Source organism: Numenius arquata, chromosome 1 (assembly GCF_964106895.1).
Source record: "Numenius arquata chromosome 1, bNumArq3.hap1.1, whole genome shotgun sequence".
Lineage (NCBI taxonomy): Eukaryota > Metazoa > Chordata > Aves > Charadriiformes > Scolopacidae > Numenius > Numenius arquata.
In genome coordinates, this window is record NC_133576.1 from 57,448,718 (window position 1) to 57,476,694 (window position 27,977).

Sequence of the window (27,977 nt, forward strand, 5' to 3'; positions counted from 1 at the left end):
AAAACTCAGAGTCCAATATATTAAGCATACTTATTTACTTAATCTATACAGAATCGAGTAGATAAAATTTCAGATTCACATTAGTGAAAAATCTCTACAAAATGTTTTTGAAAAGCAAAACAAAAACTGCCTGTTCATTTATAATTTTTTCCGTCATGAAAGCAGACATGGGTTGTAAAAATAAAGCAGTGTGTTTAGCACAAACTAGATTTCTGCATCACTTTTTTCACAGTTATTTCCATCTACAGTCCAAAGAGGTAGATTTTCTGCAACACCTGAGAATTGAACTGTAACATAACCAGGTGTAATGAAAGGAAGGACAAATGTTAGAGATACAGCCCTAACTTACTTGTGTACATAGACACGTATTTGGGTCTTGCATCACATACCATTTAGCTTTTTGCAGCTTAATCGTGGTGAAACTGTCAATCGGGCCCCAGAGTTTTGACAATCAGACATACTGATTTCAGGCTACATCCGTTTACAGCCCAGGTTAAACGGTTTATGGTAGCGGGAGAAAGGCATTAATACAAGTTTACTTAAAAACCCTACTGGAGCCAATTTGGCTGCAGACTGGCAGTGCAAGAGCCTGCTGTATGGCAGATCTGTTAAGAGTGCTGAGCTTATCCCTTATAGAAACCTCTATTTTTTTTTTAAACTTTTTTTTTTCCCCCCCTAAAAACAACACTCTTGAAGCAATGCATGAAACTGTATTGACTGGTTTCAGGAAGCCAAGGAGCGCTCACCTTGGCCAGATAAATTGATACGATATGGGTAATGTCAAGGGTAGGAAAGAGAAAAAGATATCCCCCATTTAAAACCCTTTCACTTGGGGCGTTCTGCTTCATTTACAGAATAAGTCAGTAGCAAATATATTTGTATTGCTGTTCTATACATCTGTCACGTCTCTAAAAGCCCTTTAAAATATTCTTGCAGCAGGGTCCAAAAAGTCACTCTTGCCTCCATATAGAACAAGCACTATAGAAAGGATTGTTAAAGATACAAACGTCCAAATAATAAATCGTAAAAATAGAAAACTGCATGTCCTACCTTGTCAAGGGTATGATGCATCAAAGTTTTTTCACTTTTCCTCAGGAAAATTACTTCACGCTTAGTGTTAGCTGAAAACCAGTTCTCGCAACAACTTCTTTTTTTTTTTTTTTAAAAACAGTTTGATTCTATAAAGCAAATAATTTGAAAAGCAAGTCTGAAATAGTTCTTTCCGGTATTTTTTATGCCATATGGTTAGCATGATTAACATTTCAAAGCTCCGAGTCCAGCTTGACTGACTGCTCATTGCTACCTTCTTTTCATTCCTGCATTGTGCTCGGACCACAAACTCAAAACCCGCACAAATCCAGGAGAACGATGGCCAGCTTCCCCCTTTGCTCCACCATTTCAGAAGTGTCAGTTTTGCACAGTTCCTCTCAGTGGTATGAGCTAAAACACATCTATCAGGCCTTACAGAGCCTTACTTCTCTTTCAGAGACAGCTACATTATTTCAATGTACATTACTACAGGAAAAGGATCGGGAGCTCAGTGCAGCCTGAACATTCAAGTAATTTAGCCACTAAACTGTCAAGGGCAACGAGGGTGGGAAGCTCACTGAGAGATGTGCTCGATTCAGAAATCCCCTCCCAAGTAAGTGCAAAGAACTTTAAGTACCAGAAAAGGCTACACATTTGTATTTCTTAAAACGACAGCAACCAAAACTAGAAAAGTAAGTACATGGGAACTAAAGTTAAGGGTAGCTTGTCATTATTTCACACATTGTCTTGGCCAAAATATAAGTGTCAGTCCTGGTTTCTCTCAGGAAAAGAAGTCAAAGTGTGGATATCAAATTTTCTAGGAAAAGACTATATGGTTTACAGTTAACAAGGGAGCTTTTGCTTGTGGTATGCTACTGTAAGAATTTGAAGTACCACCTTTACCAGATTACCTAACTGGGAAGGCACTCTGCCAACTGGTACAGCTTTGAGGCTGAACGTGCAAGAAATTCCATGTTGTACTTCAGGAAAAGTATTTGAATCTCCTTGTTCAATTATAACCAGTACACGCTTAACTAACGCTTAAATACATTGCATACCATGCTATTAGAGAAAGCCTATATGCCACACACTCGTGGTCTTCCACACCTATGGCAGTAGATGTCTAATTTCCCAGCCCTTCGGATAATCCAGAGATTTGTCTAGACAGTAACGGATTTCTCTAGTCAGGATAACCACGTGAGGGACACACTGCAGCCAAGAGGGAAGAACGTGACCAACATTTGTGCAACAGGCTACACAACTGCAAAATTCCACTCGGTAACGTTGCTGTACAATTTCTCACACATTTATATTTAACATGTTCACAGGTAGGGCAAACAGTCCAAAATAACCTTTACAACACAACCCTGAGAAGTCTGCAAGAAGTTGTACACCCTGTTTCACCAGCTGCAAATTAATGTATTTCAAAGCTGTTTTTTCATACCACAAAGTACATAAAACCCTTTTAACATATCTTTTACTATATTCTAGACCTTTACTTTTGCATTCATATATATGAAAACATACTAGAGGGGAAAGCTGACTTGTACTGGCCATCAGACATCCTTATGTAGATTAATTTACTGGAGAAATTGGTATTCTTTAGTATACTGAGAGTCAAATCAATGAAGAAAACCCAAATGCTGTTCTTTAAACCAATGAAGTGACACGCTGTCACTACTTTCCCCGGAACAATGTTGTATCTGTACACGGTCTTCCATGACAGTGATTTGTGTTGTGGGGAGGAAACGCACATGCATCCTTTTATGGAAAAATATTTTCTTTTAAAAAATGAGGCAGATGTGCAACACAGTTGTGGAAAATTTATAGTTTAAGCTATTTAAAGCTGCTATGCAGCTTCCTGTACCACATAAGTCCAGTAGTTCTAAGAAAATACAGATATGGTAGAAAAAGTAAGAAAATTTTCACCACAAAACCAAATAGTTACCACCAACAGAGAAAGTTATACACAAAATATATCTCTCAATACAGTGTTTACACTTCATTTTAGTCTACAGATTCAGTGCCAGGAACAGGACTTGTCGAGACAGTCTTTTCGGAATTATCTGTTGCACGTGATTCCACATCGGGTTGGATTCCTGGTTCCGTGTCAGTGGGAGTTCCCAGCTCCTCGTGGAAATTGAGTGTGCAGGACTGCAACACCTGCACAGCTAGATCCACATCTGCTTCTCTGAGAGAAACCTGCTCCTTAAGGACTTCCACCTTCTCATTCAGCTCGTTCCTTTCTGTCTGAAGAGCCCTGCATAGCTTCTCCAAACGCTCCAGTTTTATTTGAAAGCCCTTGTATTCTTTATCTCTTACTGTTTTCTGAAGGACAAAAGAAAATAAAAGCTCTGTGATCCAACTGATTTTTTGTCCTTAAAGAATCACCACTATTTAATCCTGAATATTAAGTCTTAATTAATCTAGTAGGTCAAATTCCAGCTGCGCTAGAGCAAGTTTGCTCAGCATACTTGACCACTACACTTCAGATGGTCTAGGCTGGAGTGGCAACAGGCACCTTTAGAAACAAGCTATGAGAACTATATAATGCTAATTGTAATTGATGACTGTCAGTGAGGATCCTGATATAAAGTCCCGTAAAGCAGTCAATTACAACCCAAATAATGGCAACTACAGGGACCAGAAGGGCATAAAAGCGGGAAATTTAAAATCCAGCAGCAGAATCCAGGTCAGAAGGTACCATAGTCATGGCTCTCTCTGTTCTTATAAGGAGCTAGTTAGGAAAGATAAGCAGTGCTACAGCAGAATCTATATAACCTAGCACATGGTTTAGCAAAATCACACCTAAAATACTTTAACTATACATTAGACAGTGGAGGCAGAACTGTGTGGCTTGTGTGAAAACTGGTTTAGCTCTTCTCCTGCTGGACTACAATTAAGTAACGGCACCTCATGCCCTCAAAGCAGCAGCACTGCAGGAAAGTAATTGATACCTTCCGCACAGGGGATTTCCTTCATGTCAGTCTTGTATATTTACAATAGATTTCTATTGCAGCACTGATTGAACTTTGCTCAGCATATTAAAATACGTTCAATTCATTCAGCTTGTATGATTTTATACACATTATCACACCAATTTAACAGTAAGCAGGGAAAGATGAGGCTGAGCTTTTTGTGCGTCATGACTTTAGATTTATATAGCAGCTTTTTATTTTCCATGTCTGAGAAGAACAGTACCATTTACACAGAAACAGAAAGCAGATAATCCAAGGGGTTACTGTGTATTATTTCCAATTCTCCAAAACTGAAAAACTGTATGATGTTCTCTAGGACACAGACTCTAGTTTAGCTATATGGCAGTTTAACAGGTAATTACCTCTTCAGCCATTTGCAGAAGAGCCTTGTTGTTGTTCTCCCATTTTGTACGCCACACTATGGTTTCCTTTTCCAGTTTCTTAATCTTCTTCGTCATCTACAAAAGATAAATAGAAGACTTAATTTCGTGGCTTGCACTGCAACACTTGGAAAGTACTGTAGCTTTCCAAGTCCAGTTTGAACAAGTTATTGTACAGAAAAGTCTTTCTGTACAAAATCAAGCTCACAAATGCAGATTCTGCATTCAAAGAAAACAAGACTGATTGTTAAAAGAAACAGACTAGCAACCTTCAAGTACAAGTAATAAAAAGCTCCAGGAAAGTAAGTTTAAGAACATAAGCACAGCCAAAAGACCAATAAGTACTGTATGCCTCTGATAAAACACTGACATTGGAATTCAGATATTAGGCAAGTATGTCAAAAACAAGAAAAACATTACATTTCTCTTCCATAATATGACAAGTTCTTATGCCCTATCTTATGATCCAAATCAAATGTCAAAATACTCCGTATATTTTCAGAAGGCAAACACTGTTACAAAATCTAAAATGCATCCCACTAAGAGCATGCATTTTTATATTACTTTTTATGAAACTAAGTAATCCTATAAGTACCTTCTCCATTTCTTGCCTGAAGGTTGTAAAGAGTTCATTACTTTTTGCCATGGTGGTCTGGAATTCTTCAAACTTATCCATGTAAAGAGAAAGCTGTTGGGAAAGAGGCAGGAACATTAATCTGAACAGCTGTATACAAATATAAAAACATTAAAGGTACAAGGGAAAATTAAAATAGTAGAAGATGAACTTTTTTTATACTATCCTACAATTTCCATTTGAGAAGCATACAGAACTTGTCTGAAAACATGCTACTCAAATTATATATGAGAGTTCTATGTTTATAGAACAGTAATATATTCTAAAGAAAAACATATTCTATGGTTAATAAAATGTTGGAAGACATCACAGTTCATCACGATCTCATTTTTGCTTCCACACTAAAAAAAAACCTCAAACATCTGTGGACTTTAATATACAGGAAATTCAGCACATGGTTAGTGAAATTAAACTTAGAAAAGACCTACCTTTCCACTTTAACCAGCCAAAGCTAACAACCAAGGCTGGGACAAAATAAACATGATTGATTCCAGAAATCAAAATGCACATTCACAACCTATGAAATCTGCCTAGTGACCAAAAATCATGGAAAAAGAATATTGACAAGGAATTATTTTAATAGGGAAAAACATTACATTTTAACAAGTGAAGGGCATTAACGTCCCATGACAGAAAGTTTTCATGCCCTGCAAGACAAGGCCAATCATCAAGAAGGAACTGCAAAATATGTTAATTAACATAGTTTTTCCACAAAACACATATTAGATGATGCTTCTTATTAAAACAACTTACACTACTAGTGTTATGATTTGATGTTCTGAGAATACATTACCATTTACTAGGAACTTCTTACTCTATCTGAAGAGTAATCAGTTCTCTCAATTCTTACATTGGGGGTTGCAGGACAATACAATTCAGAGCACAGAAATATTGTATTTTCCTCCAACAGCAGAGGAAATTTCATAACAGGAATTAGCCTACTTTGTCAACAGTAGATCACGACTGTTTTTTGTGACTGAACTTTCTAGCTCATCTCATTCTACAAAAAAAAAAAATAAATCTGTTTGCCCCAGGAAACCACTCCTATTGTTACTATTAAAAAGCATAACAAAAAGGCAACAGGACTTTAGATAAAATGTAAACAACTTAAAAAAAATCATAAAAGTGCAGAAAAAAGTATTTGGGAGAATCTGGATATTAATGAGTCCAAGTCACTGGACACCTTGGGGTATGCGTGTATATATGTAGTTAAATGTACACGCACACTTCAAATGTAACAGCTGGAAAGCCTGGGAAAGAATTAGGCACGCTAAGTGTGAAAAAAGGCCATGAAACAGAGCTTGCAAGGAGACTCAACACAAAAACCTCACAAAATTCAAGCAGTAAGAGGTATACAATAAAAGGAATAGTTGCTGCTTCTCAGATGCTATGTCAGCTTAACCTTATGATTTCCCCTTGCCTTATGTGGTGTGCTCACGTGTGGTCAATGACTGCAGGTGATTGAGAACCACGGCACAAAAACCTGGAGACCACCTCTCCACTCTCAGACATTATTTTGCTGCAGCATTTACAGCTGTCGCAGGCAGAGTGATTAACTTCACTCATAAGAGAGAAGTAATGAAATATTTATTAAGGTGAAACTGATTTAACAAAATTAGTTGTAAATGTGACAGTGTTTTACGAGATTCGATGCAAGGCACGCTTGATTATTTACTGCATAGAGGACAGGGTCAGACAAGCTATCACGTAAACCCTCCCATTGAGTCACAAGGTTCAGAAAAGACCTCCCTCACTTTCTAAACTCCCTCTCAGAGAGTCTAGGTGCCGCTGGATCCAATTCTAGCCCCAGACTTGGTCAGTGGTTTATGTCTAAAGGATTATATATGTGCAATCAACCCTTTATATTACTTAGCTAAGATTTCAAAGTTTAGCATGCTATTTGTCACTTACCGAGAATCTGTTGTGGCAAGGAATCTCTCAACCTTGAGGAGCAGAACCTTAAGTGAGAGTTCCCACTCAAGGGGAGATCCTGGCATGCAGGCCGCTGCCACACAGGAGAGCTCAAAGGGCTCTTGGGCTGTCCACTATTTATAGAGTAAGATAATTGACCTATAGTCATATTCTCACGGGAACAAAATATCTAGGTCCCCACTCCAGACAGTGTTTTGGCTGTGTTGCCAGCCATCCCCCAAAGTCCAGGTGCAACTCATCACAACTCCCACTGATGGTTATGGCTTGAGCAGGAGCCAGGGGTGGGGGAAGAGGAAACACCGCCACAACAGCATCAAAAAAATTTGAATATAGTGATTGTTTGTGAACAGAGACACTCAGTTTTAAGTTACTAAACCTCTGTCATGGTTTTATCTCAGCTGGCAACTAGGACCACACAGCTGCTTGCACACTCCCTCTGTCCCCAGTAGGGTAGGGAGAAGAGGGAGGAAAGAAGGGGAAAGGGAAAAAAAAACCTCATGGGTTGAAATAAAGACAGTTTAATAGAACAGTTACAGAGGAGGAAAACAACAATAACAACAATGGTAAAAAAATATACAAAAAAAAGTGATGCAATACAACTGCTCACCACCTGATGATGCTCACCACTACCAATTGCCCAGCCCATTCCAAGTTGTGATCCCGGATTCCTGTCCCCTGGCCAACTGCCATTTATATACTGAGCATGACACCTATGGTATGGAATATTCCTTTGACCAGCTTGTCCTGCCTATGCTCCCTTCTCAGCTTCTATGGGAAGCTGAAAAAGTCCTCGACTAGGACTTAGGAACAACTAAACCCTATATGTGTTATCAAATTATTCTCATACTAAATCCAAGCACAGAAGCTACTGGGAAAAAACAATTAACTGTATCCCAGCTGAAACCAGGGCAGCCTCAGTAACAACAAGGATAAATATGACATTGCTTGCTCTTAATCCTCCAAAACAGGATGGGATGGAAACAGTAAGAAACAAATTCCAAAACCTGCAGGAGTAAAAATCCCCACCCAACCCTTTCTAGTCACAACAAATGCCTCTCTGGTCCTAAACGGCTATTTAAAAAAAGAAAAAAAGATAAAGATACCTTTGGAAGAAAGAAAACAGTTTCAGAGAAGTCAAGGTATGGTAAAGCAGTAACCTTAATGAACAGATTCTTAAACTTTCACATATTCTATTCTTTGTAATATTAACGCTATTAATTTAAAAGGATACTAACTTCAGCAATTCAGTGTTTAGCACCTTCCAGTAACAGTATTCTCCATATGTATTAAACAGCAAGTACAAAATGGCAAGTCTTTACAATTTATACTTCACACTTCACTATTTTAGAGTTACTAACTGGAAATTAAATTTAAGACTTAATTTTAAAAATACCAAATACTTTTCACAAGTAGTATATTGCATCTGATAAATCGTTAACATGTAGTTCACTACAATCACAAATCTCTTGGTATTTTCTTTTCAGAACAACTAGTATTGAAGAGCACTCCATTGAAAAAAAAAAAATACCTGCTGCTTTAGTTGAGCTTCCTGTTGCTTCATCTGTTCACATTTGTGTCTGGACTCAGTAGCTTCTTTTAGCAGCTAAAAAAAAATAATTGCAAAATGCCACAAAATGAAGAAAGTACTCCTAAGAATGGCTTAAAGAACTTGATTTATGATGAAAAATGAACAAGGGTTAACGTCACCTAAGGGCCGCTCAACCAAGTTCTCTCACATGGGTTTTTCATTACTATACTATACTTTCATAAACACTATCCAAAGCATGTAGTGGCATGCAGAAATTATTTTTATTGAGACATTTTTCTAATTGGTAGAATGAGTCAATGTTTCTATTTCTATAGCAAGTTTAAACTGCTACACTTACATGAGCATTTCATTAATGAACTGTATGTAATTTACACCTGTTTTGTAACTTAATTTTTTTTTCTACCTCCATTTCTCCAGTCACTAAGAACACCTTTACAGACCTGTTCAATTTTGCTTCAACTTGACACCATTTTGTAAATTTATCTTTGGAGATATTTTCATCAGTTTATGATTCCAAAATTACATTTTAATAATATAAACCAATCCAAAATCTAACACTGGATGATCATTTTAAGATTCTAGGCAAAAGCCTTCCTTTTCCTGTATAAGTTACAGATACGTAAGGAGTATGAAAGAAATCTTCACTGAAGTATTATTTTTAAATTGCGAGCTAACTTCTTGGAAGGCTGCGAGTAAATTGTTTTATTTGTATGCTGATAATCAACACCAGGCATAGTTTGGGGACAGAAAGTTTAGAAGAACATATGCTTTATTCTGCTTTCTTATAGCATAAAAACACAGAAGTTACAAGACAGCAAGGAAGCACCTTTCGTGTTTCAGCTCAAGACATTTCCTAGTCTAAGAAAAATCTAAATGATATCCAGCATATTTGCTAAGAAAATGCAAACAGTAATATTTGCCTGTGAACACAGACATTAATATTGCAGGCATCATACACAAAACTTAAGTCTCACGTCTTCATGTTGAATTCTACCCTAACTTTCAAAAGACAGTCCCCCCAGTCAGTTTGCTTTATTTACTTTAAATCATGAAAAATCTGGTTTGGTGGGTTTTGTTATTTCTCTTAACATACATAGAATTCACTTACAAACTCCCTTTCTCGCTGATGTTTTTCCTCTGCTTCTTTAATAAGATGGGTAGTTTGCTGAAGTTTGGCATCCACAAGTTGCTGCTGCAATTCTTTATGTTTGAACACTTTATCAATATGCTAGAGGGAGAAAGAAAATCATATTAGTCAAATATAAAGAGTGCAGTGGTCAATTAAGTGAAGTGTACATGTATGGGGAGATGCATGCTGTTTTTAAGTTTCATGCAGAAGAAAAAGCAGCAAAGACTGTTCTATGTGCTTTTTTCCTCCTGTTACTGTCATACATTATAGCTACACGGTTTTTGTCTTTCATGAAAGCCAAAAGCATTTCCTATTAAATTGGTACAATACTGTCAGTCAATACACTTCACACCAGGTATTTCAAGAATCCTGTAACAAGTAGTCTACATGCTTTCTTCTGAAGTTGGTGTATCTACCTCTAATCCTAACTGTACTTGGTTACATCTAAAAACTCTAGTCCTCACCATTAAAAAGGATCAAAATGAGCAAGATTGCAACAACAGTTTATTTGGACAATGGAATTAAACAAGTCATTGAATTTTGCAGTCTTACTGCCATCTGTAAAGTAGCACAAGGCACCTTCCTACCTCTTCTCTTTCCCACGACACAAATATTCTACAGAGAGAATCTACAGAGAGCTTTTTAACTGATTCCGATTAAAAAAAAGAACAAAAACAGTTGAGAAATTATATTCCAAACCTATGCCAACTAAGAACTAAGTTGTAGAACTCCTTGAAGCTTGGTTCTCTCTTTGAAAAGGAGAATTGGCTGTTTTCCATTACTGTAGTTTAGACTGGCTAGCTCACATATGGGTGCCAATTAAAGCTAGCTCAGTTAGCCCTAAAATAACAGTAATTTCCATGACACTAGTCCAAATATATTCTTAAAGTGTGATAGCTTATTTTGATTCTATGCCAACAAGAAGAGCTACATACACAAAGAAGCTTGCCAAAACCTCCCAACCTTAATGAACCAAACCAAGTAAGATAGAGAATAAACTATATACCCTCTCCCGTTATACTGTGAAATTATAATTTAGAAGAACTTCAAACATTAATATATATTTATGTTGGAAATAACCTCTGGAAGCCACTTAGTTCACTCAAACTAGGGTCAACTTCAAAGTCTAATCACGTTGTTCACACCTTGCCCAGCTGAGCTCTGAATACCTCTCAAGACAGATTCCACAATCTCTGGACAACTTACCTCTATTTGACTGCTTTCACTGTGCAAGATTTTTTTTCAAGGCATCCTGAATTTAGATATGCAAAACCAAACAGGAAAGGCATGGAGGGGGGCAAACAGCTACTTAATTTTTCACAGTAGTGAGGTAAAAAGAATAATTTAAAATATATATATACACATATGATGGCTGTAAAGCATTAGGGTTTTTTCTCCCCTTCAAAGAACTATCTAATCCTTACAGTCAAGTAACTAACAGAATCCCATTAAAAGCATAATGTAAGCACCTCTTCTCGCAATGCATACTGCTCAATGAGTTTCTTCAGTTTTTCCCCCAGTTCAATATTTTCCTGACGGAGCTTGGCATTATGCATATCATGCTGTTCCAGTTGAGCCTGAATTTCATTCAGCGTAATCTGGAAGTGTGCAGTTCCTTCTTTCCGTTTTTCTTCATATTCACGCGCTTGCCGCATGTTGTCTTCCTTTTGTGAGAGAATATTAACGTGTTCAAGCCAAACCATGCACTTTTTTCATATTTTTGAGTAAGAAACAATGGTAATAATTCACTTCTGCAAAGTTTCAAGTTCTAGAGTTCAAGAGTTAAATTAAACCACAATCTTAATATGCTATGCTGCCTACCCATATGAAGTGCATGGGACAAACAATCTAGAAATGTCAAAACTTCTAGAGAATTTTGTCCTTACCATTACTAACATTACTTAGGGGCTGGTATTATAAGACACTACATGAACTCCTTTGCCGGTGTAAGAATTACCCAGATGTTAGAAACAGCATTGATGAAGTTAATGAAGTTTCCTACAGTGATCACAGATAGGGATCTCTTGGTTCTCTTCCATTTCACTCCCATTCATTATATTCTGACAGAATTAAGCCTTTTTTGATACCCTGCCATTTCATACTGCTGTTATTTCACTTGTGCTATTTTTTCCAACAGTCATCAGCACAGCTCCCAGAAACAAACATGGCAAGATCACATACTGCAAGTAATATGATCTATGAACCAGTCCGAGATGGGGGGAAAAATATCAAGTTAAACTATCCCCATATTCTTTACCTTAAAATCGGGTTCAGTTATGCCACACACCACTGATCTTCTGCAGGTACAGGTAATAGACAAAGTGGAAAATAAAGAGCAGCAGTCCTGATTTTAGGCAGTAATCAGTAAGATTTCCACCACTACTCGCACTGCAATTTATGTAAATAAACTAACCTTCAAAGTCTTGTTATGACGCTGAAGCTCCCGACAGAGAGATTCCAGTTTGCTACGTGCCAAAATGGCCTTGCCATGCTCACTCTGCAAATGGACTTTCTCCTTCACAACTTGTGCTTGCTTCTTCTGCAGTATCTTCATCTGCTTTTGAACATTCCGGCTCTCCTCCAACTAACATTAGAAAGTATATTTATTAAACAAACATAGGTGAAATTATCTTTATGCATCTAGATGAGCAGAATGAAAAAAAGTTTTAAACATTTCAGGTGAAAGCAAGGAAGTCAATAATTTCATTAAGGTCCCCAAGCTGATCTTAAAGAGAAACTCCCATCATCCTTCAGAAAATTCAAAATGTGTAAGGACACAGGATGAAAATATACAAATTGCAACTTAACAAACATTTGCCTTTGAGGAGCAGGGGCCATGGACCTGTTGACCATGGGCTATCAGCTTGTATTCAGCTACAAGGATAAGACTAGCCTTGAGAAAGGAGGTTGTAGCAGATACAATTAAAAGCTGACTGAGACTGGCTTTTCAACAAGTCACAACTTTTTCCACTCTCTTATCTGTAAGGTACGCTCAGATTTTTACCCAATAGGTCTTGTTTTTACTATCAAAAAGAAAACTCCACATGACTGTATGGCATTCTCTCTCATCAGCAGGAGCTCCTACCAAAGGAAGCAGTAATTTATACCAGTTTTTAAAATGCTAAGGTATTTCAGAAAGGAACAGATACAACTAGAAGCCCTGACAAATCAAGTCAAATACTATTAAAGTTGCACAGCCCAGACTTTGATGACATAAGAGATCCGTAGTCTCAACCATTTGAGGCAAAATTTTAATTTTATTTCCCTTAGGCTGTTTAGATGGCAGCTGACAGCGTTAAACTTTCTATACAGTATTGACTTCAATATCTATTCTATGAATACCCAGTGAACAGAAGTTTCATGCACTGCTATCTACTTGAGATTAAGTTCCATTATACATGATTTTTGGGCTCCCCGAGAAACCACGCTATTTAGAGTCTGTTCTATTGTAAAGAGGGTAACAATGTCAAGTGCAACATTGCTCCTTATTAGTGCATCAGCCTCAAGACACCACAGGAAAAGGTGGCTGGCAACAAGGAACATCACCATGACAGAGAAGAATACAATGCCGGTTTTCTGAAAGAGCTCAAAATAATGCTGAAGCACAGAAGAAAGAATAAATAAAGTGAAGTACCTCCATGACAACAGTAAATTAAATGTGTATTTAATCTAGTTTAGAGAAAAGGAAAGTTATGGAAATATTTGATATCCAGACATAAAAAGCCCTTTTCTTGGGTGGCCATAAAAAACACTTCAAGTGGCTGTGCTGTTTGCATACCTATGAAACTTCAGGCCTGTAGAAGTATGCCACTGTGAGACATACCACAAACGATGCAAACCTTCCTGTGTCACAAATTGATCTCCTGATAGATTCCAAATTAGGAAAAAAAAAAAAATTGTGGAAGATCTTTTGCCAGGAGAGAGGCATTCCTACCTTTATTGTACAGTCCTTTTCATGAGACACCACTGAAAAACCTGACAGTGAGCTTTAAAGATGAATCTTTAAAAAAAGAAAAAAAGCATTGTAGGTGCACTGTCATGAACAGTTCAAACCTCTGCTGGCATTAAAGCTGACACCTATGCCAGTGGTTCACCACCACTATCACGAAGAAGAGAATACATCTTAAAAGGAACACAACCAGATGCAACCTAAACTTTCTAAGGGGAACAGAGTACCTCTAAGACTCATTCAGCTAAAACAGAGCTATTGTTACACCCGGACAAGCTTCCACCCAACTTCCCAGCAGTCCTGAGCATCATGGGGAAAGCAACTGGTTTTCTAGGATGGTGAGTATCTGTGAACTGTGAATGCTTACTCTACCTATGGATCCTCTCCTGACAGGGGAAAAAAACATAACGTGAATGCATCTCTCCTGATTGCCAAGCTTCTTGAGGGAAATTACAATTCATTTGGTCTAGCTGTTACCTAATTGTTTTGAGATCTTTCCTTCAGCGAGAAAACTCAAGTGAAGATAGCGCAGACTGTTTTCTTTCTGCAGAAGCAAGGAACTCATGCCAACCTAGCTCCTCATGCAGGCCATCATGATCACCACTGATTTGACATGAGAGCTGCTCACTCAAATAGACTTTTCTAATAGACATGCACAAGCAATTGCTCATAAGAACGAACTCATTTACTGCATTTTTCTCTCACAATATCAAGGCTTATTTTTAGGTGGGGTCCCCATTCTTGAAGTCCACTATGGAAGTATTATTGTTACTTAAATGAAAGTGACTTCTTAGAGAAGCTGCTGGTTTTGAAGGAAATTCACTCATGTGAACAAGAGCATGCACGTAAGAAAGCGCAAAGAAAACAAAGCAAAAACGTAACAGACCTCCAAGGAGGACTCAGGATTTCCTAAAGAGAACTAATCTTAATCTATTCTTAGTAATTAGTATTGCCTCTTGTGAGTGAAAAGACTACCTGCTAGCTCATCCTCAAAGCTCTGGAGACATTAATAATCTCAAGGGAAAAATAAATTTATTTTAGAAGAGTTACGCCATGTTGTACAGCCATTATATCATTTTCATATATAATACACTTGACATCTATAGAAGGCAAACCTTATTCTTTTTTCCAAGTTATTCAGTTATCTCTTCAGGTTTGCATTCATTTTTTATCTACAAATACAGTGGGAAAACATATACACACAGTATTTCTAGTCTTTCCATTCTTGTCTGTCCCTGTCTCAAAATGAACGAGCAAAGCATTTTTGTCCCCAGGCACATTCTGAAAAGTCAACTTATGAGCCTTCCCTGCTCCCCCCCACCCCCCACCCCAGTTTTGCCATCAATTAATTTAGAGAATAAATTATTATTTCTCCTACTTGAGATGGGAACATACTTTATGATTAGTTACTACCAAAGTTTTGCCTTTTTGGTTTGTTAATGAAGAAATGAAGACTTTTCTATCCATTCCTTCGCATGATTAGAAAGCACAAAGCAAAATTAAACTTAGATCTTTCCAACTTCCTCTACCCCCCAAAAGTCACTAAAGAGTTAAGTGTAACTGACACTTTCTTTTTCCCCAATCTTGTTATTACAATATGTTCTTTCCCTTTATCATAGAGGGTATAAATTATAAAATGCTAGCACAAAAGCAATATCAACAGACACAAACTAAGAAAACAATTACTCCCAAAAGAAACTGTTAGCTTTTCTGTTAATCCTAATGTTATGCTTCAGCACCAAGTTACCAAAAAGTTATCATAACCTATTTTTCCTTTGGATTTAGGCAGTCATGTAGAAGTGAAATCACTACATGCAAGTTTGGCTGAAGCAATAGTCATAATAAGCCTGAGCAGGGTTTGGGTTTTTTTTTTTTTCCTTCTTCCTACCAACACTGTGAAATACTCAAAATCATTAACTGTCTTGTATTAGAAGCTCCTGCATTCCACAGTTAATATTAACACATGAATAACTCCTGCTGTCTTTACAAATTACTTACCAGATCAGCATATTTCTTACACAAAGCTGCCAGCTTTTCCTCTGGAGTAGAAAGTGTGTTCAAGGCTTTCATTAATAACAGCACTTCTTTTCCTATGAATTGGATGAAATACAACCATATTGAAAAAAAATAATAGCAGAAATAGTAAAATGTAGAACCATGAGAAATTCATGTGAGTTAAGCTGTTCTTTGGTTTGCTAGCTGCATAATCCTAACAGATGACAAACGGGAAGTCATCAACAGTAAGAATAAATTAGTTTTGCCTATATGCCATTACACAACTTGGAAAGCAAAAGTTACTTTAATCTTAAAACCGCAAAATATTTTTGTTTTCTAGTTTATAACACCACCAATAAAAAGAAAAATCTGAAAGAGTTAAATTTAAAAGGTTAAGTTTTGCTAGTAAAGGATATTTACACAAGTGTTTTCAATAAGCCTTTGGAATTTAAATATCAGCAGTGTTTTGGTAGCATAGAACACCACAATCCCAAATTTAAGAGTTAATCCAACAACCAGAAGTTAAAAAAGCCAATTAGTAATTAACACATTATTATTATTAAAGTTCCTGTAAGAATAGCATTACCAGCAGAAGGATTCTTACGTATGTATTAATAACTGTGTTTTCCTAAGCAGAAGCACACATTTTCTCAGAACATCCTGTTAAAGATGACAAGTTTTGGCTGCAAAGTAAACTCAAGACAGAAAACGCGTATCTATTTTATGAAAATGTTAAAGCTACTGAAAAAATCAAAATGCCAAAGAGAACATACCCAAAGTTTTCTCTTTGTATTTTTCACTCTCTGGATCTTGTTGGCCATCAGGTGGATCAGTACGAGCTTCTTCTCTCCCAGGAGTCTCCTCACGAGACTCTTGAGAGCAGCACATGGATCCCGGGTGCTTTCTGTTCTTCGTGACATACTCAGCTTCTTCCAATGCTGTGTTTTCCAGGCCGTAACAGTTGGACTGCACATGCTGCAACACCGTATCGGCCAATTCATTGCACTTGCTGTTCACCAGCTCATCCTGGTTATTCATTCCCATCTCCTGAGATCCAGCGTCTTCCATTGCACCACCAGCCAACTTCAGAAAGGAAAGGAAGAAGTGGACGTAAACAGTCAAGCAACTGTATTTAAAATGAGAACTTCCACCTTTCCTTTGTATGGACAAATAAGAGTAAAATTCCACTGTTACTCAAGTTAATTCTCACTGCTGTTAAGACAGGTATATAAATAACTGCACAGAGAATGAACCTAAAGAGTGATGAATAAAACAGCACATAACAGCCCAAAATATTAATTACTGTATTATGAAAGAACTTCAATACCTTGTCATTGCAAAAATGTTTATACTCTAGAAATTAAAAGTCCATATAAAAATCTGTTCTTAAAGCTCCAAAACTAATTGACTACAACTCAGATGTTAAAGCACACAATCTTAAATGAAAACATTTCCCCCTTCTAGTTCTGGAAAAAAAAAAAAAAAAAAAAAAAAAAAAAAGTATCTCACAAATAATCATGAAGTATAATAAATCCAAAACTCAGCAAGAGTTTAACTAGCTTTATGTACTGGTATTTGAAAAATATGGTACAGAAATGGAGACAGGAGGGCATCAGTATGAAAAACAACTTTATTACACATTAGTTTCAGAAAAATGAAAGATCAGTTTTAAAATAATTCAAGAGATATTTCAATAAAGAGGGGAAAAAAATTAACCTGCTAGGAAGTCTAAAGAAATCCACAGAAATACAGTTTCGATAACATAGAGGGTTAGAGTTTAAACTACTTCCATCAAAATGCCAAATACAATTTTCAGGTCATGACTGGATAAAGTCTGTTGTTGTAACAGGAACGATAAACAGGACCAGGAGCACATCCATTTTTGAAATGTTAAAATTCACATCTATGAAATCATCACGGAAGTGAATACTAACTGGCTTCAGATTTGGAGTCCTACTATCTATGATTTTTAACAATACACCACACGATTTCTGCTCAATTAAGCAGAACTTTCTTGAAAGATTTCTTAAACCCCAAAATGTTTAATCATTTAACTAAGAAGTTAAACATCACCAGTTAACACTGCAGTGATGTGTCCATATTTTGGAGCAGAACATCCGATGATACCACTCTATAGCTTATTAAGCAGCTACGCCACCAGACTCCTCTCTCAATCACCAGAACGACAGCCTCAGTTTCTAGAAACATTTCTGATAGAACTTCAAGGGTGTTTAGTTGGGTGTTTTTTTGTTTTGTTACACTACAGAGGCTGGGACTCAGGACAATACTTGGAAGCGACTGGGTATTTTTTTTGCTGTCCATTTGCAATCCTACTATACAACATACATAGCTAAAAGCAGATAAGCAGAGCTGAACTCACTTTACTGCCAAAATGATCATTCTCATTGATTTATTTTCCATGAACTGGAAGTAAGTTTCCTTAAAAAGTCACAAGGAATTATAAAAACAGGGCTTGTTTATATTCACAGTTAAGCTGTTGAAGCACAAATTCATTTCAAATTATCTTACATTTTAATATTAAAAAGGTGCTAATTCTTAAAGCCAGGAGTTTGCACTGGGTTTTATATTCTGCACAGATGGACCGTTTTCCTCTTCAAAAGGAATTAGCCAACATCAAAGGAACGCAGCCAATGCTAATAACATATTGTGAGATATATTTCAACTCCCCATTTGTTCAGCATGCTTGGAAGAGTTATTTTTAAAAAATCATTAAACAAATATGCATTAATATTGTAAAAAAAACATAACAGCTTAGTTGTCCTCTATACTTAGAGCAAGTCTCTTGCTTTAGACTTTTATCTCAAGGCAGATTCATTCTTGACAAGATGGAATTCACACAATACCTTTCAAAAAGGACAATAAAGGCTTTTTAACTGCAAATAATCTATATAGACATTAATAAACAACTTTTGACTTAAGAAAGATTCACTTTGCACTGTTCCTCACAAGTGTGGAAATGATGCACGTGCTTTACAGAAAAATATAAACACGCTGTAGTTCTATCATTCTCCAATCATATCAGTGTACTTGATAAATACCTTGCAAAGGTAATGCAGTAATAGAATTGCTGTAACAAATAACCAACCCCAACGTTTAACATTTAACTTTTTAGACCTGTAAAACGCTTTTTTCCTTAAATTGCCTTAAACCTTGGGGCTTCTATTGGCAGGGGAAAGGCTTACCACTCCAAGTTTAGGGTCAACTAAACAAACACAAGGTGCTTCTTAAAAAAGGACAAGAGATGTGAAAACAGTAGAGCTCACTTAACCTTTTTGTAGGTACAATGGTATGGATCTTCTCTAAAAAGCATAATTCATACAGAAGCTCAAGGTAACTGACAAAACAGGAAAGATCAGAGGTATCTGAACACAACATGATACCAAGGTAGAACCGCAGTACCAACACAGCAACTAAAGCATGCAGGTTTTCCATCACACAGAACGTGAACTTGCAATTCAGACTTGTGCCTAAGAAGCTTAGTAAAAGGTAGGAAAAGTCTGCTCTAAACTCAAAGCTTCTGGGTTTGCACAGTATTTCCAGACTTACCAAAATCCCTAAACAGACTCCAGATTTTCTTTTTGAAAGCGGAACTCCAACAAGCAGCTGAGAAGGCCTGACTGGCTGTGGTTGTGGTTACACATTGAACAGCAGTAGTGTCCAAACAGCTCTCTTGCTATCATTTCATTCCCCTTTTTCCATACCTGCCTCTGTTGTGCTAGCAACAGTGTTCGTGCAACTTGTTCTCACACAGTTTATAGCGAGATCAGTACCTCAGCCCAGTTCACTGCACAGCAACACGCAATCCTGCCAACCAGAAGTGCTAGCACGATGGTTGGAAAGAAGCCAAAGCATGAGAGTCACTAAAATAAAATAAAAAGTCAGTCTAATTACAGCCAGAGCACAAGGAACTAGGCAAAAAAAAATACCTTATCCTAACTGCAAGTACGTAGCTAACATTGACTACTGAGGTACTGAAATAGTCAGTAAGAAGATGTTTGTGAGAAGCACTGCTTCAAATTTAGGCAACCCAGAGATTTCTCATCCGAGAGAATTCCGCCATTTCTGGGGAGTATGCCCTACTGGCAAGGGCATACGTGTGACCAATAAGTCATTAAATGCTCACCTCTACTAGCAAACAATCATAGTAACCTAAACACCTGTCAATTCAGAGCTGACAATTAACATGCATTTTCTACAGCATCTGGAAGTTTCACAGAGTGAACACCACCACCTAATTAATTCAGCAGAGCTTTTTGAAGAAGTCAAATTAGGTGTCAGTCCAATTCTTTCCTGACAATAATAATTTCTCAATTCTGAGTTGAGAAATGCTCCATCCTTCATCAAAAAAAACCCACAAGGATTTTCGGAACTTCAGACTCATTCTCTGAAGTCTAACAGAGAAAGTTGAAATAACCTATCAGAATACCACACTGAAGAAAAAGTTTGTGTACAAATGTCTTGTACATCTCAACCATATTTGCAAATAACAGCAACAGTGAAAAAACTACAGAACTTGTCAACATCTTCTGGTTTTCCAGTGAACATGGAACAAATCCAAGCTTACTGACAAGCAGGCATACTCCCTGCAAAACCAAAGCTCAGTGTGGCAGTAGACAGTTTTTGTAATAATACCCAATTTTCTCAACTTAAACACAATTAAAAATTGGTGACCACAAGCTAGAATACTGTATTTAAAGAAGTGGTTCTACTAGCAGCTAGAACAACCTGATAACATACCAAAATAACTACAAAACCCCCTATCAAGTTGCAGGCCGTAAGTTTTGGCAAAACTGACAGTAGTGGCATGACATACTAAAATTCTAATGCATTTAACCTAGATTAGAAAGTGTTTGTTTTTCATTTTAAACAGAAGTCTGCTATTGCCTGACAGGGGCCACAAACACCAATAGCTAGATGACTAACAAAGAATTTTCTACATTAGCTCTCACTTTAGATATTAAAAACTTAACTAGAAGTCTGAACAGCCTTCTCACTCAATTTTATTCTTAGAACACTTTAACTACAGATAGTTTCAGATTTGATCTCTATCAAGCTTCAAGTTGGAGCATAGTAATAAAAAATGTCACACTAGAATGTTAAGTACTAACCCATATTAGTATCACTGAAATTCTGCCCCCCTTACAGGGACAATGGTCAGAACAACCCCAACTATTTATTACCTCTATCTTTTCAAATGCGAGCTCATCAGACGAGTGAGCTTCTCAGTTCAACATTCCAGCCAGAACAGAGCACTTCCAACAGCACATTGTATAATAGCGCTGATTCAGTACTGACTGAATAAAAACAAAACCAAACCACCCCACCAAAGACCTTCCACTGAAATCACCACTACCTTTTCTAGCTGCTACTGTGCTCTCTCAGCTTCTAGCTGCCGTCCAACCTCTAGCTTCTAACCAGCTTTAATGATAGGTGGTTTATAATCTGATGGACCAGAATTAAGATTTTTACATACCTAGAAAGATTTTTCAGTGAGAGACAAAAAGAGTATGTGGCACAGATGTGCCACTTGATAACAAAATTACTTATCAAAATTCAAAATTATCATTAAAAAATAAGATACTTGCCACCTACCTAGTTACGAAACCAACTACTACAAGATGCTGACATTTCTGAATAAGCATATAATCTTCAAGCTATTTAAGGTAAGAGTCACAGGCCAAACAACTTGAGAATGCCTGTACGAAAATTACTGGTAAGATCACTCCTGCTCACCCCAAAGTTTTCATTCAGTCTTCTACTCTGTTCTCTCAACTTGTACCTTGATCAAAAATGGTGCACACCAGGAAAACTCTACCTTATTTCATATCCAAAACATGAGAGTACAAGATAGGGATCCTATTTATGAAACTGGCTATGATCACAAGAGCCTAAGTCAATTTTACTTCAACAGTACTGCTTCAGTAACACGCACTGCACATAAGGACAAAACAGGCACCTGGGCAGAACTAATCATGAGCTAATCAGTGCCACCAGAGACAGCCTGGGCTGCCATGATCATGGACTGGTGGAGTTTGCAGTCCTGAGGGGTACGGGTCAGGCAAAAAGTAAAGTCAGGACACTGAATTTTAGGAAAGCAAACTTCCAGTTGTTCAAGGAGTTAGTAAGACCCTTTGGGAAATTGCCCCTAGGGACAAGGCAGCAGAACAGAGCTGGCAGACCTTTAAGGACAGAGCATAAGAGCTCTCAATCCCCAGGTATAAGAAATCAGGAAAGGAAGGCAAGAGACCAGCATGGCTGACTCAAGACTTGTTGGTCAAGCTTAAAGGGCAAGAAGGAAGCACACAGGCAGTGGAAGTAGGGACAGGTATCCTGGGAAGAGTATAGGGATGTGTCTCAGTTGTGTAAAGATGGGGTCAGGAACGCCAAGGCGCAGTTGGAGCTGAACTTGGCAAGGAACACAAAGAATACTAAGAAGGGCTTCTACAGGTAAGTCAGCCAGAAAATGAAGGTCAAAGAAAGCGTAGTCCCCCCTGGTGAACAAGACTGGCAAACTGGTAACAATGGATGAGAAGACGACTGAGGTACTCAACAACTTTTTTTCCAGTTTTCACTGGCAACTTCTCTTCCCACACCTCTTGAGTGGATGGACTGCAAGGCAGGGACTGGAGAGAGAAATCCCTCCCACTGTAAGAGATCATCAGGTGCGTGACTACCTGAGGAACCTGAATGTACAGTAATCTATGGGACCCCATGAGATGCATCCTAGAGTCCCAAGGGAACTGGCTGATAGAGCTGCCAAGCCATTCTCCATGATATTTGAAAAGTCATGGCAGTCAGAGGAAATCCCTGGTGACTGGAAAAAGGGAAACATTGCACCCATTTTTAAAAAGGGCAGAAAGGAGGAGGCTGGAAACTACTGACCTGTCAGCCTCACCTCTGTGCCTGGAAAGATCATGGAACAGATCCTCCTAGAAGCGATGTAAAGGCACATGGAGGACAGGGAGGTGACTTGAGACAGCCAACATGGTTTCACTAAGGGCAAGTCCTGCCTGACCAACCTAGTGGCCTTCTATGATGGAGTTAACTACATCAGTGGACAAGGGAAGAGCTACAGATGTCATCTATCTGGATTTCTGTAAGACCTTTGACATAGTCCCCCACAACACCCTTCTCTCTAAATTGGAGAGAGATGGATTTGATGGGTGGACAAGTAATTGGCTGGATGGTCACATCCAGAGGGTAGCGGTCAACAGCTCAACATCCAGATGGAGATCGGTGACAAATGGTGTTCCTCAGGGGGTCATATTGGGACCAGTACTGTTTACTATCTTCATCAATGACACACACAGTGGGATCAAGTGCACCCACAAGAAGTTCGCAGACAACACCAAGCTAAGTGTTGCAGTTGATATGCTGGAGGATGCCATCCAGAGGGACCTGGACAGGCTCGAGAGCTGGGCCTGCGTAAACTTCATAGGGTTCTACAAGGCCAACTGCAGAGTCCTGCACCTGGGTCAGGGCAACCCCCAGTATCAACACAGGCTGGGGGATGAAGGGATTAAGAGCAGCACTGCCAAGAAGGACTTGGGGTACTGATGGATGAAAAGCTGGACATGACCCGACAACATGCACTCGCAGCCCAGAAGGCCAACTGTATCCTGGGCTGCATCTAAAGAAGCATGGCCAGCAGGTCAAGGTAGGTGATTCTGCCCCTATGCTCTGCTCTGGTGAGATCCCGCTTGTGGTCAGCTCTGGAGTCCTCAACCAAGGAAGGACATGGACTTGCTGGAGTGGGTCCAGAGGAGGGCCACAAAAACTGTCAGAGGGATGGAGCACCTCTCCTGTGAGAACAGGCTGAAAAAGAGTTGAGGTTGTTCAGCCCAGAGAGGAAAAGGCTCCAGGGAGACCTTATAGCTTCTTCCAGTACTTAAAAGGGGCCTACAGGAAAGATGGGAAAAAGATTTTTAGAAGGGCTTGCTGCAATAGGACCAGGGGTAATGGTTTTAAACTAAGAGGATAGATTTCGACTAGATACAAGGAAGAAATTTTTACAATGAGGGTGATGACACATTGGCACAGGTTGCCCAGAGAGGTGGTAGATGCCCCATCCCTGGAAACATTCAAGGTGAGGTTGGACGGGGCTCTGAGCAGCCTGATCTAGTTAAGATGTCCCTTCTCATTGCAAGGGGGTTGGACTAGGTGACCTCTAAAGGTCCCTTCCAACCCAAACTACTCTATGATTCTATGAACTTATCCTATCATGCCAAAATGTATCACAAATGGACTTTTTTTTTTTGTGTGTGTCAGTACCTTCAAAAGTCTACCTACAGCACTACCTAAAATAGACTTTGCTTGTTATTGGTACTAGTAAAGTACCTATATTTTATAGTCCTGTGCATACACATACTCAACCTTTCCCCAAAACACCTGAAAACACCTCTCGGTACCTCTTACTAAAAGTAACCATAACCAGTAGCTACAATAACATCCTTTTTCTCCTGTTAGCAAATTACCCTCAAAAATTAAAAAAGCACTAGCACTAATGTATCAAAACACCTACATTTCCCATAGTAGCAGTTGGCCTGTACTGTGAAAAGACTCGGAATTGCTAATACTTTTAAAAATATCCTGGAAGCTTTAGAACAAACATATGTATAGATTTTCACAACTGTAAGACAACCTAAATATATAAGTGTCACAGGTTCAGCTGGGATGGAGTTTGTCTTTTTGCTAGCAGCTGGTATAGTGCTGTGTTTCGGATTTGGGATGAGAAATACTTTTGATAGCACGCTGGTGTTTTTGGTTGTTGCTAAGCAGTCAAGGACTTTTCTGTTCCTCACACCGCCTCACCAGTGAGGAGGCTGGGACTGCACAAGAAGCTGGGAGGGCACACAGCTGGGACAGCTGAGCCCAACTGGCCAAACAGATATTCTATACCATATGACGTCATGCTCAGCATATAAAGCTGGAGGAAGAAGAAGAAGGGGACATTTGGTGTGATGATGTTTGTCTTCCCAAGTAACCATTATGCCTGATGGAGCCCTGCTTTCCTGGGGGTGGCTGAACACCTGCCTGCCCATGGGAAGCAGTGAATGAATTCCTTGTTTTGCTTTGCTTATGCGTGCATATTTCGCTCTATTAAACTATCTTTATCGCAACCCACTATTTTTTTTTTTTCTCACTTTCACTCTTGCAGTTCTCTCTCACATCCAAACTGGGTGGGAGTGAGCGAGAGGCACTGTAGTTGTAGCTGCCAGCTGGGGTTAAGCCACGAAAACAAGCAAATATGTAATCATTTGCTCAGCATCAGACTTAAGAAAAAACTTCTTGAATAACATCTCTCAGCTGACTACATTTTCAAAGGTATCGCACATGCAACTGAACATAAATGCCTTATACCCCTTATCCTGACCAATTACATAAAAAAATCTTGTGGGAAAAAGTATGTCACATTTATCATAAATGTTAATGTCCTATAACAAAATTTAGGCTTCCTGCATCTCAGCAATTTACTTTTATCTGTTAACACAGGAAAACTTACTTTGAAAACGTGTAATATATGTTTCCTAGGTGCAGATACCCAAGATGACTTCATTTAACATAACTCTATTGTGCTCAAAAAAATCAGTCATTCTTGGTAATAATTTTATTTATGACTTCTCCATAAAAACTAGTATTTTGGGATGTCATAAAAGTTGCGTTTGAATTTCATAGCAGGTGCACCTTCATCCACTGATCTAGACACTACAATTCAGGTGCCTATAACCACAAGACTAGCTCATTACGGTTATTTCTCCACGCAATACTTCTCTATACTATGCTCACTGACCTGAATGATCATGCAGTCTAATTATACCTTTCTGAAAACCTGATGGCCTCTGAGGTGGCCTCCCCACTGAACGAGGATCTTAGTTGTGAGATCAGAAAGTCATTTCAAACAAACATCTCACCCTGTTCTGTCATTACATTAAAAATTATGTTCTACACACCCATTTATCTACTTTCAAAATACTGGACTGAGGCACCTGCAGTATTGCTCATCATTAGTTTCAAAGCATTGCAAGGTTAGAAGTCCCAACACAGAAAGAGGTCAGTTAAGAGATATCTGCTTTGGAAACCTGTATTTTATCTTTATAAAAGTCAATACAGAGTCAATGTTAATAGAATTCCACTATTAATACTGCAGGCCTTACATTCAAGATGTGGTCTTTGATACTGGTTCAGACACTTACATTCCCACGTGACCCTTTATGGTCCTTACATTAAAAGACAGAGCAAGAAGCATGGAAAGGGTAACCTGTGTCATGAGGCCGTTAAAAGACAGAGCAAGAAGCATGGAAAGGGTAACTTCTGTTACCCTTTCCATGCTTCTTGCTCTGTCTTTTAACGGCCTCATGACACAAGACATTCCAGCTTTTAAAAATAGCTTTTGTTATTTAACCCAAACATAATCGCAAAGGGGTGAAAAAAAAAAAAAAAGGTTGGCTTTGTACCAGTTTTCTTCTCTGTGCTCTGAGAAATTAGAAAGATCTCTTCCCTGCTTTAGCTTAAGACACTTAAAACAGTTTCTGTAATTCTAGCAAAAATTTCACTAGAGGAACCCAAAGCTTAAATGTAACCTTTTAATGCATTTGTATGCAGGGCAAAGCACAGCACATTTCACCAGCCCTTTTTTAATGCAAGCATCTGACACAGGTGCTAATTAAGAAAACACTTAATATAGCATGAATCACTTCCGCCAATGAGGTTTCACTTCCTCTTTACTCCAAACCTAATAGTTTTCTAGTCATCCATAGTACGTTTCCGGAAAAAGCAGGGTAGACAAGTTCTGAATTCCGAATGCAAACAGGCCACAAGGAACCTAAAAATAAAGAAGCTCCCATGTACCAAAGCAGGGGGAGGGAAATCTGCAAGATGTTGCTGAAAAGATTTTTAATACGCAAAAAAAAAAGTTCAAAGTAAAATTTGCTTAATATTCCCTGCCATATTTCACCTTTTTTAAAAATGAAATTCCATTTGACTGTGGGTATATGAAATAATATGAAGATGCTGGTTAGTTTGCTGGCGTTTTTGCCTTTTTTTTTTTTAATTTAAAAAAAATAATCACCTGCTTTCATAGCAGACACTAAAGTTACGTACAAGCCACTTCCTAGTAAAGAATTCCAGAAAACACATAGCAGGAGATGGCTTTTCATTGAGAAAAACTAGTTCCACATCCTTCTAAATCTATCTCCACTACGATGAAGTTATTATTTCTGGGATGTTATTATCTTTTGTACCACAGAAAAAAAGATTTACCACAAAAAAGCCACTTGAATTTATGTAAGGACACGGGATGAGATACCAAAGCAGCACATGAGATTACCAAGGCAGTTCTGTCCCATAAAACACTATGTTGGTGATATTACATACAGTAGCTGAGTTACAGCACATTTCAAGTCTTTGCCCTTTGGTGCCCAGGTACACAAAATTTAAGCTTTTCCTACATGGAAACGTAACCAGAAATGACTGTAAAGTCAGGGAGCACACCAGGACACCGTTGCTTTCAGCGTCGTTTCGGCAGAGGAAGGGAAAAGAGAGAAAAGACCATTTTTACTTATTTCGGAGGGTAAGGGAAGGCTCTCGCCGCCGCCCCCGCAGCCCCACCGCGCCGCAAAGAGAGGAGGAAAGGAGGCAAAGCCAGGCGCGCCTCGCACCTCAGCCGCACGGCTCGCGCCAGCAGCGGCGGCTCCCTGACACTGCCGGGCCGCGGCCCCCCGGCCGGGGAGGGGGGAAACAGCCAGGGCCGCCCAGCTGAGCCCCCCGAGGCCTCACATACCCCCCGGCCCGCCCCCGCCCCCCGCACCTCCCTCGCCGGGCCCCGGCCACGTGCCGCCGCCCCCAACGGGCCGCCGCGCGCCCGAGGCAGTGCCCGCCCCTCGGGGGTTTGGATGCGGGTGAGGGGCGCAGGGGGCGCCCACCCGCGGTTCCCCGGGCGTGTCGGGGGGAGAAGGGGGAGAGGGGGATGGCGAGACAACCCCCCCTCCCGACACACACACCCGCGGCTGCAGCCACGGGTCGGGCCCCATGGGGAGGGGAGGGGAGCGGAGCGGAGCCTAGCCGGCTACCGACAGCGGAGGAGGAGCGGCGGGGGGCCCTGCCTGCCCCAGCCCCCAGCGCCCGGGCGGGCCGGCGGCGGAGCGCGGAGGCCGCATGGGGACGGGGGAGGAGGGAAAGGGGAGCGCCCTCCCGCCGGGCCCGGCTGCGCACCGCTCTCACCTCCGGGCCGCCGCTCGGGGGGACCGCCGCTGTCGCCGCCTCCTCCTCTTCCTCGCCGCTCTGGCTTGGCCGCCGGCTCCGTCCCGCCGCGCTGCCGCCGCTGCTGCCTCCTCCGCGCGCTGCCTCCGCTCCGCGCGTCGCCATGATGTGACGGCAGCATCC

The 27,977-nt window shown here is 39.5% G+C and overlaps 1 protein-coding gene across 1 annotated transcript; it reads right to left on the bottom strand.

Moving 5' to 3' along the window:
• Window positions 1-22: 22 nt before the first annotated feature.
• TXLNG (taxilin gamma) lies at window positions 23-27,977 on the bottom strand. The gene is made up of 10 exons (XM_074146780.1): window positions 27,816-27,977; window positions 16,349-16,658; window positions 15,579-15,670; window positions 12,045-12,215; window positions 11,101-11,295; window positions 9,611-9,730; window positions 8,482-8,556; window positions 4,983-5,075; window positions 4,370-4,465; window positions 23-3,357 (listed from the first exon to the last, which is right to left on the bottom strand). The coding sequence occupies exons 1-10, from the start codon at window positions 27,957-27,959 to the stop codon at window positions 3,037-3,039; spliced, it is 1,617 nt and encodes a 538-aa protein (XP_074002881.1). The 5' UTR covers window positions 27,960-27,977; the 3' UTR covers window positions 23-3,036.

Bases quoted from the DNA above. Each gene is read 5' to 3' on its own strand.
- TXLNG (XM_074146780.1), bottom strand. From the start codon at position 27,959: ATGGCGACGCGCGGAGCGGAGGCAGCGCGCGGAGGAGGCAGCAGCGGC. The intron at 15,671-16,348 runs GTATGTTCTCTT...TCCAATTCATAG, and splicing joins ATACAAAGAGAAAACTTTGG to GAAAAGAAGTGCTGTTATTA. The intron at 11,296-12,044 runs GTTAGTTTATTT...CTCTCACAAAAG, and splicing joins GTCATAACAAGACTTTGAAG to GAAGACAACATGCGGCAAGC.